At 42.4% G+C, this 15,354-nt stretch overlaps 1 protein-coding gene across 1 annotated transcript in view; it reads left to right on the forward strand.

The window, feature by feature from the left end:
* Positions 1-2,769: 2,769 nt before the first annotated feature.
* Positions 2,770-15,354, forward strand: part of LOC129089347 (receptor-type tyrosine-protein phosphatase S-like) — a 47,451-nt gene continuing 34,866 nt past the window's right edge. Inside the window, exons 1-6 of the mRNA XM_054596760.1 lie at positions 2,770-2,810; positions 2,969-3,041; positions 3,200-3,254; positions 3,908-4,053; positions 5,027-5,168; positions 12,826-13,014. Of these exons, the coding sequence (XP_054452735.1) occupies positions 2,770-2,810; positions 2,969-3,041; positions 3,200-3,254; positions 3,908-4,053; positions 5,027-5,168; positions 12,826-13,014 (646 nt within the window). The remainder of the gene's footprint in view (positions 2,811-2,968; positions 3,042-3,199; positions 3,255-3,907; positions 4,054-5,026; positions 5,169-12,825; positions 13,015-15,354) is intronic.

Genomic DNA, 15,354 nt, shown 5'->3' on the forward strand with positions numbered 1-15,354 from the left:
GTTGTTTTTTTCCTATGTGTCTGCAGAGTGCCCATCCTTGTTGAGTGAAGCCCAACCTGTATCTCCGTCATCTCCAACCAACCCACGGTGGTGCCATGCCTCTGTCCAGGACCGGTGGAGTTCTACTCCAGTCCAAGAGGCCTAACCTCGGGCTCCGCCTTTGCCCCTCTTCCCTGGGTCTACTGCTGCCTTTGATTTTCCTGTTAACCAGCCCTTTGAGCAGTGTGTGTGGAGCACCAGGTATGACTATCTATCTATCTATCTATCTATCTATCTATCTATCTATCTATCTATCTATCTATCTATCTATCTATCTATCTATCTATCTATAGATAGATAGATTCTTGTCGATATATGTAAATATTTTTGCAGTGAAAATATATTACCTGGCTAGCTATGGGCTACCTTTCTTTCACTTTATTTTTGTCTCTTTCATGGCTGAATGGAAGCAGGTATACTGTCAGCAGTAAATGCTGTGAACAAAGGTGTGAATATATGTGAAGGTGTGTTTATGCACCTTGTATGTGTGTGTGTGTGTGTGTGTGTGTGTATGTGTGTGTTAAAAGAGTGAAACCAGGCCTGCCAGTCCATCAGCTCTTGACTCTGGCATTGTTAATATGTTTTGATAAGCCGGTAGGTCCCGTCAGCATGTTCCTCATCATCTCGTTGATTACAACATTTCCACAGATTTCCTGCCTCGGTAGTCCAAACACATACACCACGCATACACACATGCTTAGACACACACAGCTGTCACTGCTCTGAAAATATAACCAAGCTGATTTTTGGAAAGAGAATGCAAGCTAAAGAAGGGGAGAGCACTTCTTCCATTTTTGTAAACAATCTCAGGCCATGATCTTTTGAGAAGACTGACGTCATATAGGAAATATTTTTATATTCAGTGAAGAGGTAGAATTACACAACAAATAACTTTAATTTGAAGATCTCTGCCTTTGGACCACCTACAGTGTATCTCTGCAGAACAGAAAGTGCTGTAAGAAAACCTCATCTCCCATATCTCCATAGCATTCTCAATAAAGAAAAACAATTTAACAATTAACAATCTGTTTTCCAAAGCACAAAAATTAGAGTGAATACATGTAGTAGAAAGGTTTCAAATCCAACCCCTTCCAGTCAAGAAACACTAAAAATGTAATGCTTGGAAATCCAAATGTTCCTTGACTGAACATGATTATTGCTGTAATTTCTGTATATTATTTGTACTTTTTTTTTGTTGCAAAAGATAACTTTATTCTTCACTGTTTCTCCTGCAAAGCTTATCACATTTTTATGATTTTGCACACACTGAATGAGAACATCCTAGTTCACAGGTGTGCTATAAACTACACTGCTAGGCTTTGTTGACTGCAAAGTCACACAGAGATGGAACGAAATTACCCAAAGGTATCACAACTTTTTTTATTTCAGGATTATTGTTACTTCCCAATAGGGCCTCTTTAAGGAAAACAGACAGTAAATCTAAAAGGTGAGATTTGTGTCTCCGTAGACTCAATGGCTAAAATGAAATCTCTTCCACCTTTTTGAAAATGATTCATTGCAGAAATGATACTTTTCCATTACTGTTTGAATTCTATGCAAAACATGTTTATTATTTCCTCGCCAAAAAATATTTAATATTTAACTTTCAGACACAAATAAATTCAAAATCATGCAAATCAAGTTATGAATCATTCCTTTGCAGCCTATGTGTACACATTTCCGTCCTTCAACTTCACAGCGTATTTCAACTCTCCAGTGTACTCCAACTGTCCTCACATAATTTTTATTTGGACACATTTGGCTGTGAGATGCAAGCAGATTAGACAGAAAAGACACACAAACAGGAAGAGATGCATTACTAAAAGAGGCTTAAAGGCTTGTCAGGCCACAGCTGGTTTGTCATAAGTAATGTTTCTTTAAGGCACCAGTCAATGCAACATTTTACCCGGAGTTACACTATTTAGAACTTTTCTAAAAAGCCAAATTAAACCTTTATCAAATACTTTTTCTGTTCAAATGGCATGCCCACCACACTATTACACTATACCTGCTGGTGGTCCCAGTCATATCTGAGCACATCAGTAAGTCAGTCAGATGATTTTAGGTTACAAAGGTGTTTCATTAAAAAAAAGGCCAGTGGTAGATCAGTGGAAGACCTTCCTAGTGCAACAGAGTGAAACCTACTATTAAAGAGGCAGAGCCCCTCATTAGTCCTTCGTTTTCCATGCAGCTATCTATAACCTGCAGATCATAACAAGTTTCTGTTCAGTGTGAATCCATCCAGAGCCAGTGCCTTGCAGTGCTTTCCCCTGGCTTTGAGAAGAGGCTTAAGTGGTAACATTGCCAGTGGGCTCCATTTTGCGCGAGGATTGTTGTTGAAGCACATTTAAGAGGACACAATTTTGTACTCAACATAAAGCAACTGAAACCCATGTAGAAGCCGTAAGAAGAACATGAAATTCATTCATAATCCATCAGCCAGGAAAAGACCCATTTCTGCAAGTTTTTTTTTACTTTTGATAGTTCACATTCTCACATTGTTGGCAGGGGAAAAGAGCAATTTGCTCAATACTTTGTGTGCTCTTGTAAAGAGTCTAACAGGCAGGAAATATCCCACTCTCGAGTTCTAAATTGGTGGGTATAAATTTGTTCTGATTGACTATACTGTGCCAGCTTTTTGCTTCTTCCTGTTGAGGATTATGGCACGAATAAAATGAAACCACTTTATTTCTGACATTCAGAGTAGGTCTTTTAGAGGCACATTGCAGCATGCAGGCACAGGAGAAGCCTTTTGACACAGTGTTATGCCGGTTAGTCTCAAGGCATTGCGGTGAAACTGGAAGATGGTCTGAGTGGCTGTTAGCCAGTGAAGTGAGCAGAAGTGGGAAAACTTGCAAACAGAATCTGCTGTCGATTGTTTGGTAGGCAGTTTTTTCTTTTTTTTGTTCCTGTTCTGTCTTGAGAGCAGAAGTGAATCAACACAGCCGAACCTCACCCACCCAGACACAGGGGGAGTGGGAGGAGAGATCCAGGTTGCTATGGTAAGGGTCATCCTGACTTCACCCTGATGGATAGCAGTGATTCTGTAGCTGAGGAGGAGTTAAGCTGGGCACCATGGCAACAGGCCACAGACGGATAGCAGGGTGTGGGTGCATGAAGATGTTTGATTGATCTGACTCAGCCACTGTGAAAAATATAGGTTCAGTACTGTTGGCTCAATATCGGACTTAGAAATCGCTATTTTCTTGCAGAAGGTAACTGCTGCATTTATATATCCCACATCAGATGCATCATAACAAAAGAAAAAAGTTCTCCTCAATCCCCCGCTGAGGCAGAAAGGTATTGTAGTTGTTAAGATCATCAGAATCTGTGCAAATCCTCTTATATGAGTTAGAGAATGCAGGCACAAAATGACACCTCTGATATTTATACATTTAAACCAATTATATGCTGTGAATGTGCAGCCAACACTTCTTCTACCTGTGAAACATTCATGTGTCATGACAGCCTGTGCTGCATGCAGTACGAGGATAGCCTGCTCTAGAGGAAGCAGAACAAGAGAGGGAGGGAGGGATGGACAGACAGAGAGAGAGAGAGAGAGAGAGAGAGAGAGAGAGAGAGATATTCCTCTGAAGCCCAACCCCATCTTTTATTTATGACCCACAGGAAGTCCTTCAGTGTGTCCTCTAGATGATACCCAGGAAGTAAGCACAACACGAAGCCATCAGAACACAAGTCAGCCTGACCGGTCACTGACAGTGAAATGGGGCGTGGTCAGCAGGGGGGTTGTTGCCGGCTGTGGAGTCAGTGTGATGTATTCTGGATGTAAGGGTATCAATGTTCATGCTAGTGTGTGTGTGTGTGTGTGTTTTCCCTCTTCCTCTCTCTCTCTCTCTCTGTCTCTCAGCTCCCCCAAAGTTCACCAAGATTCCCACGGACCAGATCGGAGTGTCAGGGGGTGTGGCATCATTTGTGTGCCAGGCCACTGGCAATCCCAAGCCTGTCGTCTACTGGAACAAGAAGGGCAAGAAGGTCAACTCCCAGCGTATCGAGGTGGTTGTCACAATGCACAATGGTCAACTTTTACTGTACAAACATAATGAATACAAAGCAGTATATGATAAAGACGTATGGATCCATACAATTGCCATGTATAGGTTATACGGTATATTTCTAGATGGATAGATCTATTTATTCTTTCTAAATCAGATATTGTTTTTGATATGAATTATTAATCTGTTTTTGCAATTTTACAACCATGTTTTTTCAAAGGAGTAGTTCTTTGAATTCTCTTGTCCGTAAGCTGAATATGAAGCAAGATCCATGAGTTGACAAGTTTAGCATAGAATAACGATCAGTAGCAGCCAGCTACTAGTTGACTAAACAACTCCTGTCGTTAGCTTTTTAGTAAAAGTACAGACATGAGAGTGGTATCAGTTTTCTCAGCTCATTCTCGTCAAGTGAGTTAACAAGCATATCCCCCCCTAAAAAAGAATATTTCCTAATAATATTAATTTGACTTCAAAACAACACAAATAATAAATGTAACTATTGAAGACAAATTTATTGCAACAGAATTAAAAAGCATTTCTCAAAGGTCATATAAAAATAGGTAGCAGATTGCATATTCAAATGCACTTTCTGCCTGTTTTTTTTAATGATGAACTAATTTGACCCGATGGTTAGAGATAGCGTATTTCAACCAGAGGACCCACATTTAATCCCCATGCTGGTAAGTATCTACCTTGCTGCAGTGTCTTTGTGCAAGACTCTGAATCCCTGCCAGCTCCAGGACGATAGCTGAGCCTGACCTCGTGGAGGGGAGGGCAAGTAAAAAACAAAAAAAGAGATTTTCTTTTAGGAAATCAATGAAGTATTACATTATAATTGTTATCATATTATTACCGTGAAAGAAAACTCTGCTAAGTTAATGATTTATAACGTTGTAGTTTACTGTTCTTATAGTACTGTCTGTTTACTCTGCTGTGACTAATGTGTCTTGTCCTGCGGTTCTGTGGCTGTCCAGACTGTGGAGTTTGATGAAGGAGCTGGCGCTGTGCTGAGGATCCAACCGCTCAGAGCACCTCGAGATGAGAACATCTATGAGTGTGTGGCACGCAGCAGTGAAGGAGAGGTGTCCGTCACCGCAAAGCTGGCCATTATCAGAGGTGAGACCCCCCATCCCCGACACACACACATTTTCACATACACACCTGGTTACAACCGTCGTCTCCCGTTCCCTGAGCTGTCAGCTGTAGATGTGACAAAGGAGCCATGCCACACCCTGCCTTCACAGCAGGCTGCAGTGCACTGTTCTTTTTATAGTCCCTCTGAGTGCGACAGAGCGTGATCTGGCCACAGAGAGGGACCGCTAGCGCGCTAGCTTAAGGGTACTTCAGCATCCTAGTTTGCTATAAAAGCTGGCCAGAGTGAGGGTGTTAATCCAATGCACACTGCCTCCTTGGAGGGAATCGTCTCTAATGTGGTGCTCCAACATGCTATGAGGTAAAGTTGTAGCATGTGGCTGCAAGCTTGGGATCTGAGCACTTGGCTTTCGCACAGCACAGCTGGAAAGGATAAAGGAATAGAGGGATGGCTGCTTGGGCTGGTACTACACGAAGAAAAATCAGGGGATTAGGCCTCGGTTTGGCAGACAACTCATTTCTGCGAGGGGAAATTAAGAAAGAGAAGGCAAGATGTAGGAAGAAGAGGAGGAAAGGTGAAAGGGAGTATGATGGAGCATGAGGATGTGGGGGCAAGTTAAGTAACACTACAGGATGGTGTGAAACAATAGAGATGAAATGGGATGTCGGAGGAGAGGTGGAGGAGGTGTAGAAGTGCAGGAGATGGATGAGGACTGTGGAGTTGGCAGGGCTGTGTGGTAAGCAGAAGGCTGGTAGCCCAGGGAATAGACTCCTGCCCATCTGTTACCCGGCCCCGTCATCTCTGCACACACAGCCCCAGTCCAAAGCACATTACCACATAAACTGCACCTCGAGGGCAAGCCTCTCTGTGTGTGTGGCCGTGTGTGCCTCTTCCCGTTTGTGTAAACTTTTCTCTTACTGAGATCTGTGTACCGTGACATCGCCTGTCCCCTCTGTGTCAACAGAATTAACTGTCTTTGAATCTATCAGCTGATAAATACTTTACAGGACTGGGGTGAATGAAACAATATTTGAACCAATCTATCAACCAGAATAAGAAATCTTAGGAGCCATAGTTTGCTTTCTCAAACACTGTATACAGATGCACAGATGCATCGCAGACAGTTAGAGGATATGGTTCTGGGAGTATTTATGCCCAATGTGTGAGTGGGCGATATAATATATGCTGGTTAGAACATAAATCTGTCAACCGACAGATTTTTGCCACATGGTGTTAGGTGTCGCTTTAATATCTCTGTGTGAATCTGGATTATTTTGGGCATTGCTTCAAGCACCGAGCAGGTTGTATGGTAATATGGGATTTTATATAAATGAAATACTTTTATTTTTAGGTATTTAATTTACTGGATTTGCCTAAAACACATTACTTTCTGGTTATTTTTATCCATGAATAATTTCCCCAAAATTACTGTATCACATTATTGAATTTATATTGTGATGGAGGATTATTTCACCCATACAAAGCTTCCTATTACAATGTTTTCTTACAATGGTATCCTTAAAGTTTGTTGCCATAGAAATTAAGGAGTATCCTTGATAATTTAAGGATACTACAGGTTTCTGGAAATTTCCTTTCTGTTTACTTGGTATGACAAATGTTTCTAAAATCATTTCAATACCAATAAACCTCAGCATCAATTGCTGTGTAGAACAAGCCAGCCAGTCGTAGTGTGATCAGAGCTGTACCAAATTCAGAACGCTTCGTCATCAAAACAACACACCATAGTCACCAAATGTCTCCGAGATTGATCCAGAATTTGAAATTAAACTTGTTTAAACTGCTGAATTATCACAATTCTACAAAGCGTAAACTTGACTTGAAAAAACTGATATATTTTTATTTTATTTTTGTTGCTCAATGGGAAATGTACTTCTAGATGCCTCCTTCCACTTCACAACTCTATTCCTGAAAAAATATAACTGAGTGCTTTTGACGATTTGACAGTTTGCTCCCGAAGCCATAAACCCCTGCAATCCACTATAATGATAAACTGTTGTGCTGTATGAAAGAACATGCAGAGTGCACAAATTTTGTATTTGGGTAAGTCTTTTTGAATCACGGTTCAATGGAGAAAAGGTCCAGCAACAACTGAAGACGAAGAAAGGAGGCTTTCCATTACTGACCAAACCCATGAAAAGTCTTTTCATCCCCCGATGTGTTTCATTGCATCATTTTGTATAATGGTTGACCGACACTAATAGCAACGTTGTGCAGTGTGAGGGGCCTGTGGTTGGCCACAGGATATGCACTACTGCCCTGTAGGCTGCCTAATGGATGGAGATGTGGTAGGTTATGGTCAGGGAGACTTTTGAGCCTGCAACATCATCATCACACATCACCCTTCCCATCCCATTACCTTCTCTTCTTCCTCCCTTCTCTTTTCACCAAATATATCTTTCTGCCTTTGACTAGCCGCCTTTTTTTTTTGCCCACAGCCAAGTCTGTTTCTAATTTCATCTCTCTTGTTTTATTCATTCTTTCATTTTCTCTGCCATCTATTCTGCCTGACCCTCACTGTCTATCCGACTCCCCCTCTCTCTCTCTCCCTCTCTCTCTCTCTCTTCTCCGCCCCTTTGCATTTTTACAGGCTCTCTGCTAAAGCACCCCCCCCACCCCCACCCCACCCCACCGAACCCACCCCATTCCCTTTCCACCCAAACTGCTCTTTTCTATGGACACTGCAGTTGTGTTGTTCTGCCTTCAGGAGACGGGAATATCTGCAGTTCTGCATGTTTAAAAACCTCTGGTGGGCGAGAGATTCTCATCATTGCAGCTGTGTATGTGTGTAAATGCATGCACATGGATTTCTTTGTTTATGGGCGTGTGTGTGTGTGTGTGTGTGTGTGTGTGTGTGTGTGTGTGTGTGTGTGTGTGTGTGTGTGTGTGTGTGTGTGTGTGTGTGTGTGTGTGTGTGTGTGTGTGTGTGTGTGTGTGTGTGTGCATATCTGTGTGTGTGTGTGTGTGTGTGTGTGTGTGTGCGGCTGGTTTGTGCAGAGTAATCCTGATTATACTCACCTCTCAGTGTCCCATTTTAGGAGAAAGGAAGGCGAGGGATGGGGGAGGAAGTGGGTGAGAGAGAGAGAGAAGGGGGAGGAGAGATGTTCCTTCATATGAACAACAGAGTCAGATCAGTGATTCCCCCCAGGCGTCAGCTGCATTGGCAGGCCGGCGGCTCAAGCAGCATTTCGGTCTGGAAACAACTGAGAGTTTCAACTCAGCCTGCAAGAGGATTACACTCCTTGAGTGGAGAACCGGCTCTTTCATCATATATACCCTCTGCACAGTTTTTAGTCTCTCCCTCCTTCCTCTTATTACTTTTTCCTGCAGTGTATTCCTAAGTATGTGTGTTATGTGTGAGATCCGCAGGTTTTGTGGGTTTAGTCTCTGGCTTCTGGAGAGCCGGAGTGGGGCTCAGGGTGGTGGGTATTTGTTGGGATTCATCTACAATGCTAAGTCCGATTCTGCATTGTATTGTGATCTATTATCATAAAGGGCCATTAGCATTTAAAGTGCTCCCCTTCAGCCCTCCTGCAGTCTATAGGGGTCAAAGCAATACAGCCTCTGAAGACTGCCAAACGCTGGCAGATTAATCCTGAATCAGGCTCCCTGAGATCGGCTTTTATTTGGGCTTCTTTCATCCACGTGGTCATTCCCCGCTGAAATGAACTGAAAGATGAATAGGCAACCTGTTTCCTTAACCAGGACAAATTATGATTTTCTGTGGGGAAGCTGGTGTTTGTGCGTGTGCGTATCTGTCTTTGGGTGACTGAGGGAAATACAAAGAGAGACAGGAAAGTAAAACCTGGATTCATGTTTGTTTGTTTGCATCATATGCATTATGTGTTTGACTCTGTGTGTATGGGTCTCTGTGTCTGTATGTCCTTGTATTTGTGTTTGTGTTTGCTTGCACGCGCATGCATGAATTGCATATTTGCCCAGATTCGGTTGGCTCCACCAACTGGTTTCGGGCACCAGGCCTGATTGCCCTTCTGCAAACATAACCAGGCCAAAATGTGAGCTCTCAACCTCTTGATACACACAAATACACACAAACACAAAGCTGCAGGGAACAATGTTGGTTGGTCGTTGCCAATGTTCCCCCAAAAGCTGTTGACACACTCAGTGTTTATGTACACATGGCACATTTTTCCATAGGCTGTCTTATCAATTTAACCGGGAGATGAAACATAAGCGGTACTTTTGTGCAGCAGTGTTTGTGTTTGATAAATGATTCATTTGGTGAAAAGTATGATCAAGGCCATGCCCGCAGTATCTATTTCAAGCAGCCGCTGACTCATCCAGGAGCCTGGCTGAATACCTGTAGCGCCCTAATCTCCTCTCCAGTGAACTGTGCTTCTATGTCCAGTGCAACTTTCTGTCTGCTGGGTTATCTCTATCTGCAGAACAGAGTTTGAGTCGGCTGCTGTGTTTTAGTTTACATTTTCCATCCATCCATTCATCCATCCATCGGTTCATCCATCCTTCCATATTCAAGTGTGACTGTCAACCCCAAGAGCTTTCTCCCACCATTTCTCAATTAAATTAATAATTTGCATTCCATGGCATTTTCACCACACACTGTCTCTGTCTGTCATTCTGTCTGTCTATCTGTCTGTCTGATTATCTTTCTATTCGGAATATATTATCATTGGTAATTATTCTCATGCCTGCATTCCTCATTCACAGTAAAATGACACTGCATGTGGAGTTTATAAGAGTATGAGAAAGGTGAGAGAAGCTCATATACCATATTTCTGTAAGACTTATATAAATTGAAAACAAAACAGAATTGAGATATAAATAATTTAAATAATTTATATTTCAATCTAGCAACAAGCAGTAAAAAAAATGTCATATTTTTTTAAAATATATTTCTATTGTTTTTTTCAGCAGTATCTATAAATAAATCCATCCATTTCTCTCCCTGTCTCTCTTACCTCCCTCTAATAATTCATTCGGAGGTCCACCTACACTGTATTTCCAGCCTTGATAAAGACCTGACCAGAATACAGAGCCCACCACCCCCACACGCATACATGCACACGCCCCGAGCTCGCTGCAGTGGCGTGCTCTAATTAACAGCCAGGGAGTCCATGTAGTTGTAGCCTGAGGGGGTGATAAAAAGCCCATCTGAACCCTCTCGGGTGAGGGGTGGGGTTGTGGGGGGGGGGGCAGGCAAAGGGGAGCAGATGTAGGTCTGGCATATTCCTTGCCTCCGGGGAGCTCGCCTGACCCTGCCATCGATCTACCCCCTTCTCCTTGCTTTCTCTTCCTGCCTGTTTCATCAATGGCCATACCACTGGCCTCCATTCAGGTGGATCATTAGCATTGATCAGTCGGGTATGGTGGAGAGGGAACGCAGGGGGACGGGGAGGAAGGGGAGGAAGGGGGAGGCGGGGGGGGTCCCCTCTTTCCACTTGGGTCTCCGCTGGCTGATATCAGAACGTTGCTTTCTGCAAGGCCTGATCTCCACTTAAGCTTAGACCACAGCATTCAGACTCATCACCAGACTCTCTGATTGCTCTCTTGCTTTTTGCGGCACTTCTCCTCTCCATCCTCCTCTCAGCCCTGCCAGATAGGAATGTCAGCTTGACAAAGCCGATGACTGTGGCAAGAGAGAAAGAGAGCGATAGATCCTATCTCCACTCAGCCTCTCATCCCCATCGCGGAGTGTTTGGAGACAGATGGTACACGTCTGCTATGTGGTTAGGTAGCAGGGGGCCCGGAGGAGGAGAGGAGCCGTCGATGTGGCCACGGTCTGCGTCTCGGACTGTTTGGCTCCAGTTTTGTCAGTGATGCCCAGCTTGAGCAAGCAAACTTTTAAGGGGGTTTTGCTGTGCTTGACAATCAAGGGGCTTTCGTGAGTTTGATTTATTAGCTGAGCGAATTGCCATCTTCATAATTGCTTTACAGCTGTAGGAAAGTGGAATATATAATTATAGTCCCAGGTATGGGGGAGGTGTCTGTGTGTATGTGCGAGAGGGATAGAGTGGTTAAAAGGGTAAGGAGAGGAGGAAGCAGGAGTGCTGATGGGTGCTTGATTACGTGTCTGGCCATCTGGACTGTTGTCACTGAGATGCTTAATCCCATTCACCACAGAAAGTGTGTGTGAATGTGTTTGTGTGTATGTGAAATAGAAAGCAACTGCTTTTCTGCATGCACACACCTTGATTTTCCTGGATATGTGTGGACGTGTCTGTACATTACGCCACACATTGTGCAAATCTGTGAAGATGCTAATTAGAACATAGCCATAGAAACAAATATGTACACACACAGAGACACCGAAAACACCCACCACACACACACACACACACACACACACACACACTTATCCACTGCCCCACAACATAATCAGACGGATCCAGACGCTATGCAGACACATCCCAGACCGGCCTCTCTAATCGTTGGTACATTTTAACAATTACTGCTAACAAGTCCTTATTACCCCCAGTGCCCTGCCCCTCCTCTTGATCCCAGCTTCTAATTGCTGCTGCTGTTTCTGAGCAGCCCTCTGCATAGTTATTAGACAGGAATCATTACCACCACGTAACACAAAGCCACACTATGGAAAACTCACAGTTCCCCTGCCACCAAACACCTGTGTTTCTTGGTTAGGATTGAGCTGTATGTGTGTGCATGTGTGTCTGGCTCTGTTTATACGTGTGTGCAGGCAGCACTTAAGTAGCTCCTGCTGACTGGGCGGTATGTTTATACTCCTGTAGAAATGGCCTGTCACAAAACACACACACACACACACACACACACACACACACACACACACACACACACACACACACACACACACACACACACACACACACACACAGCAAAACCTAGCTGTGTCTGTGCTGCCTACTGGATCACATAATGACAAACTAGCTGGAGAAAACACGCAGCTTTGATGAGGAAGGGTATAGTGAGTCATCTGTCCTCGCCCATATCTCCACTTTCAAGGGCCTGCAGATGTTAAAGGGGGGGTTGGTCAGGCTCTCACATCACTGTGCATGTGTGTGAGCAGGTCTTATGTTTCACCTTGGAAGAAGGAAAGTAAGGATTAAATGCATGGCAGGGTTGACTCTGTCTCTCAACAGGCAGATAGGTCGGCCTTTTGTGTTTACAAAAACTGCAGATCAATTGTCCCAAAAATGAAGGAGAAAACAATTTTTTTTATTATTGTCCCAGTGGATTTGCTCCAAAACAAAGTATTAGAAATCCTCACTTTGTCTATGCCGACACACGAACACAACGATCTGTCTCTGTCTGTCCTACCACTTGTCTTTATGTATTTATAACTAGCCCCGTGACTATAGGGCGTGGCATTGTCTGTCTGACAGTGAGTCAGTCCATCACTTTGCTCCAGATTGAATTTGAACTCTTGGACTTTGAACTTTAGTACAGGCATCCATGGTCCCCAAATGATGCATCAGATTGATTTTGGTGATCACTTTCCTTTAACATAACCATGAAATCTGTTACAAAAAGTGCAATTACTTTAGTAATCCCTTAACTACGAAATTTGGTTCATGACCTGCAAAATCAAATTATATTTCCATCGGCCTCAGCTGTGCTTTGTGTTCTGACAGCTTGCTATGAGTTTTAAATGCTTCCTGCTCAGGTCAATTCTGAATTATTTCTTTCTTTCTCTCCTACCTCCAGAGGACCTGTTGCCATTTGGCTTCCCCAGCATAGACATGGGTCCCCAGCTAAAGGTGGTGGAGAGGACGAGGACAGCCACCATGCTGTGCGCTGCAAGCGGCATACCCGACCCGGAGATCTCCTGGTTCAAAGACTTTCTCCCTATCGACCCCATCAGCAGCCAGGGTCGCATCAAACAGCTCCGATCAGGTGAGATGGACAAGTATTATTATTATTGTCAGATTATTTAATTTGAAAATACGTAAACAAACAGTGTTTCTAAAGCTTAGCATCGCTATCAGGTGAAATCCCTGTTCTAAATTTGACGATTATCATGTTTTAATTATGATTGAGGGATTACATGCTCCTCTCTGAGTTTATCTACATCCTTTGGGGGTGGAAAACCTTTTTAAAGCCAATTTCATGAAAAAGCTGATTGTGCGGCCCTTAAGCCAAGAAAAAAAAAATGCTGTTTTTATGAACATTTGGGAGAAAAGATTATAAAAAGAGGACATTTTAAAGGCACAAATCTCTATCCACTGTGGATCATAAATGTAAAAAAAAAACATGCCAGCATGCAATTGAGAAAAGCCAGGTCTCATGTACACTAATAAAAACTGGGTTGAAAAAGTTAACAAACAATTATAAAGTAAATGCACTTTGAAATAAATGCTTAATATAATAATCAATGTACCAAAAGAACAACCATGATTCTCTTTTCTCAAAATCAATAGACCCACTGATAAGAGTTTAACTGATGCTCCTTTTATCTTTTGACCCGCCCAGCCTGAAATTGTGTGAAATGAGCTCAGTGTCCTAAAATCTGGATGTAAGATCACTTAAATTGCCAGAGACAGTAATGGGCAAAAGAGGGAGGGAAGCGTTTTTGCTGCTACAAAAAGATAAAGAGTGTGTCTGTGTAGACGGATCGAGGGGTGAATACAGAAGAATCACATCTTGTGCTTAAGACCGTTTGTTCAACTATGTTTATGCTCTTCTGTATAGATGATACAGTGTCTCCTAGAGTAGACAGACGCGTATTTTTCTCAGCCATTCTCACTCCGCCGTCCTCAGGGGGAATGAAAGTGATGGTGAGGCGAAACCATTTTGTTGTTGCTTCATCCATATTATCTGTGCAGTGCTCCGCCGTCCTGCCAGCTCTGATATCTGCCTTCTGTCAGCCAATATCCTTCACTGATCACTAGTGCCCTCTGTCAACCTTGTGTCTGCGTGCGTCTCCGTTTGCACAGTTTGCCATTACGCTGCTGAAACAAATATAAGTCTCTACAAAATTGAAGTTACTGCTGCTGCACCTGTCAGGCACAACGCATGCACTTTACTATGACGACGGTGTCAGATTGAGCCACATGAATCTTTTTGTAATTGTTGAAAGATCAAGTATCTGGTTTCACACAGAAGTAGACCCTCATTTCTAGACTTTGAGTGCAGATTTTGCTGTTTAAAATGACAATGGTAAGCATCAGATTTTATCAGCCAGTGGTCGAGTGTAATTACATTTAGTACAAGTATAGCTTTTAATTATTTTTAGGTACTTGTACTTTACTAAAGTATTTACATTTTTATTCATCTTACTACTCCACTACATTTCAGAGGGAAATATTGCACTTTTTACTGGACTACATTTATTTGATAACCTTAGTTATTTTACAGATTAAGATTATTAATATAAATCAATTTATAAATAAAAATGTATTATTACACAGCAGTATGAAGTAGTCCCAGCCTTTACCAGCAGCATTAGTGATGATACATTAATATCAATAATTATAATCCAGTGATTAATATATGTGATTCTAAAATGGGCCATTCTGTATAATACATCCTTTTACTTTTGGTACTCAAAGTGTATTTTGATGCTATACTTTTGTACTTTTACTGAAGTAAAAGTTTGAATGCAGGACTTTTATTTGTAACTCAGTGTTTTATTTACTGTTGTTGTCACAGTGAAGGGAGCAGGCAGCTAGCAGATACAGGCAAATGAAAACCCCTTAAGCAGGAAAGATAAAACAACAAAAAAAACAAAGGAACTGAGTGGGTATAAATAGTGACTGACTTACAATGGAAGTGAGAACAGGTGAGCAGGAGATGAGGTGAGTGTAGGACTAACGAGGGACAGGTGAAACTGATCAGGGAAGGGCAGCCAATGAAAAAAGTGAGAAAACTCACAAAGACAGGAGGTAAAACTAAACACATGAGGAATGAATTTCATAATAAAGCAGGAACGGGCTCAACAAAAACCCAAGACCATGGCAGTAGTATTGCTACTTTTGTCACATAAGTAAATAATCTCAGTACCCGGCTATAGCTCTGTGAGTGAGTTGGAAACCCTGGTAAGTCTAAACCCTGTCACTCTGGTTTATTTAAAACAAGACACACGTGAAAGAGTATTAAATATGCAATTGATGGCAACATACCATATGCTATGCAGCATGTCCCAGGCAAAACATAAAATGTAGAAGACATAAAAAAAAAGGTTCAGCATTGGTTTGTATTGCAAGGGAGAGCTATTAGACCTAAATATAAAAATGT

The sequence above is a fragment of the Anoplopoma fimbria genome, chromosome 3 (genome assembly GCF_027596085.1).
Source record: "Anoplopoma fimbria isolate UVic2021 breed Golden Eagle Sablefish chromosome 3, Afim_UVic_2022, whole genome shotgun sequence".
NCBI lineage: Eukaryota > Metazoa > Chordata > Actinopteri > Perciformes > Anoplopomatidae > Anoplopoma > Anoplopoma fimbria.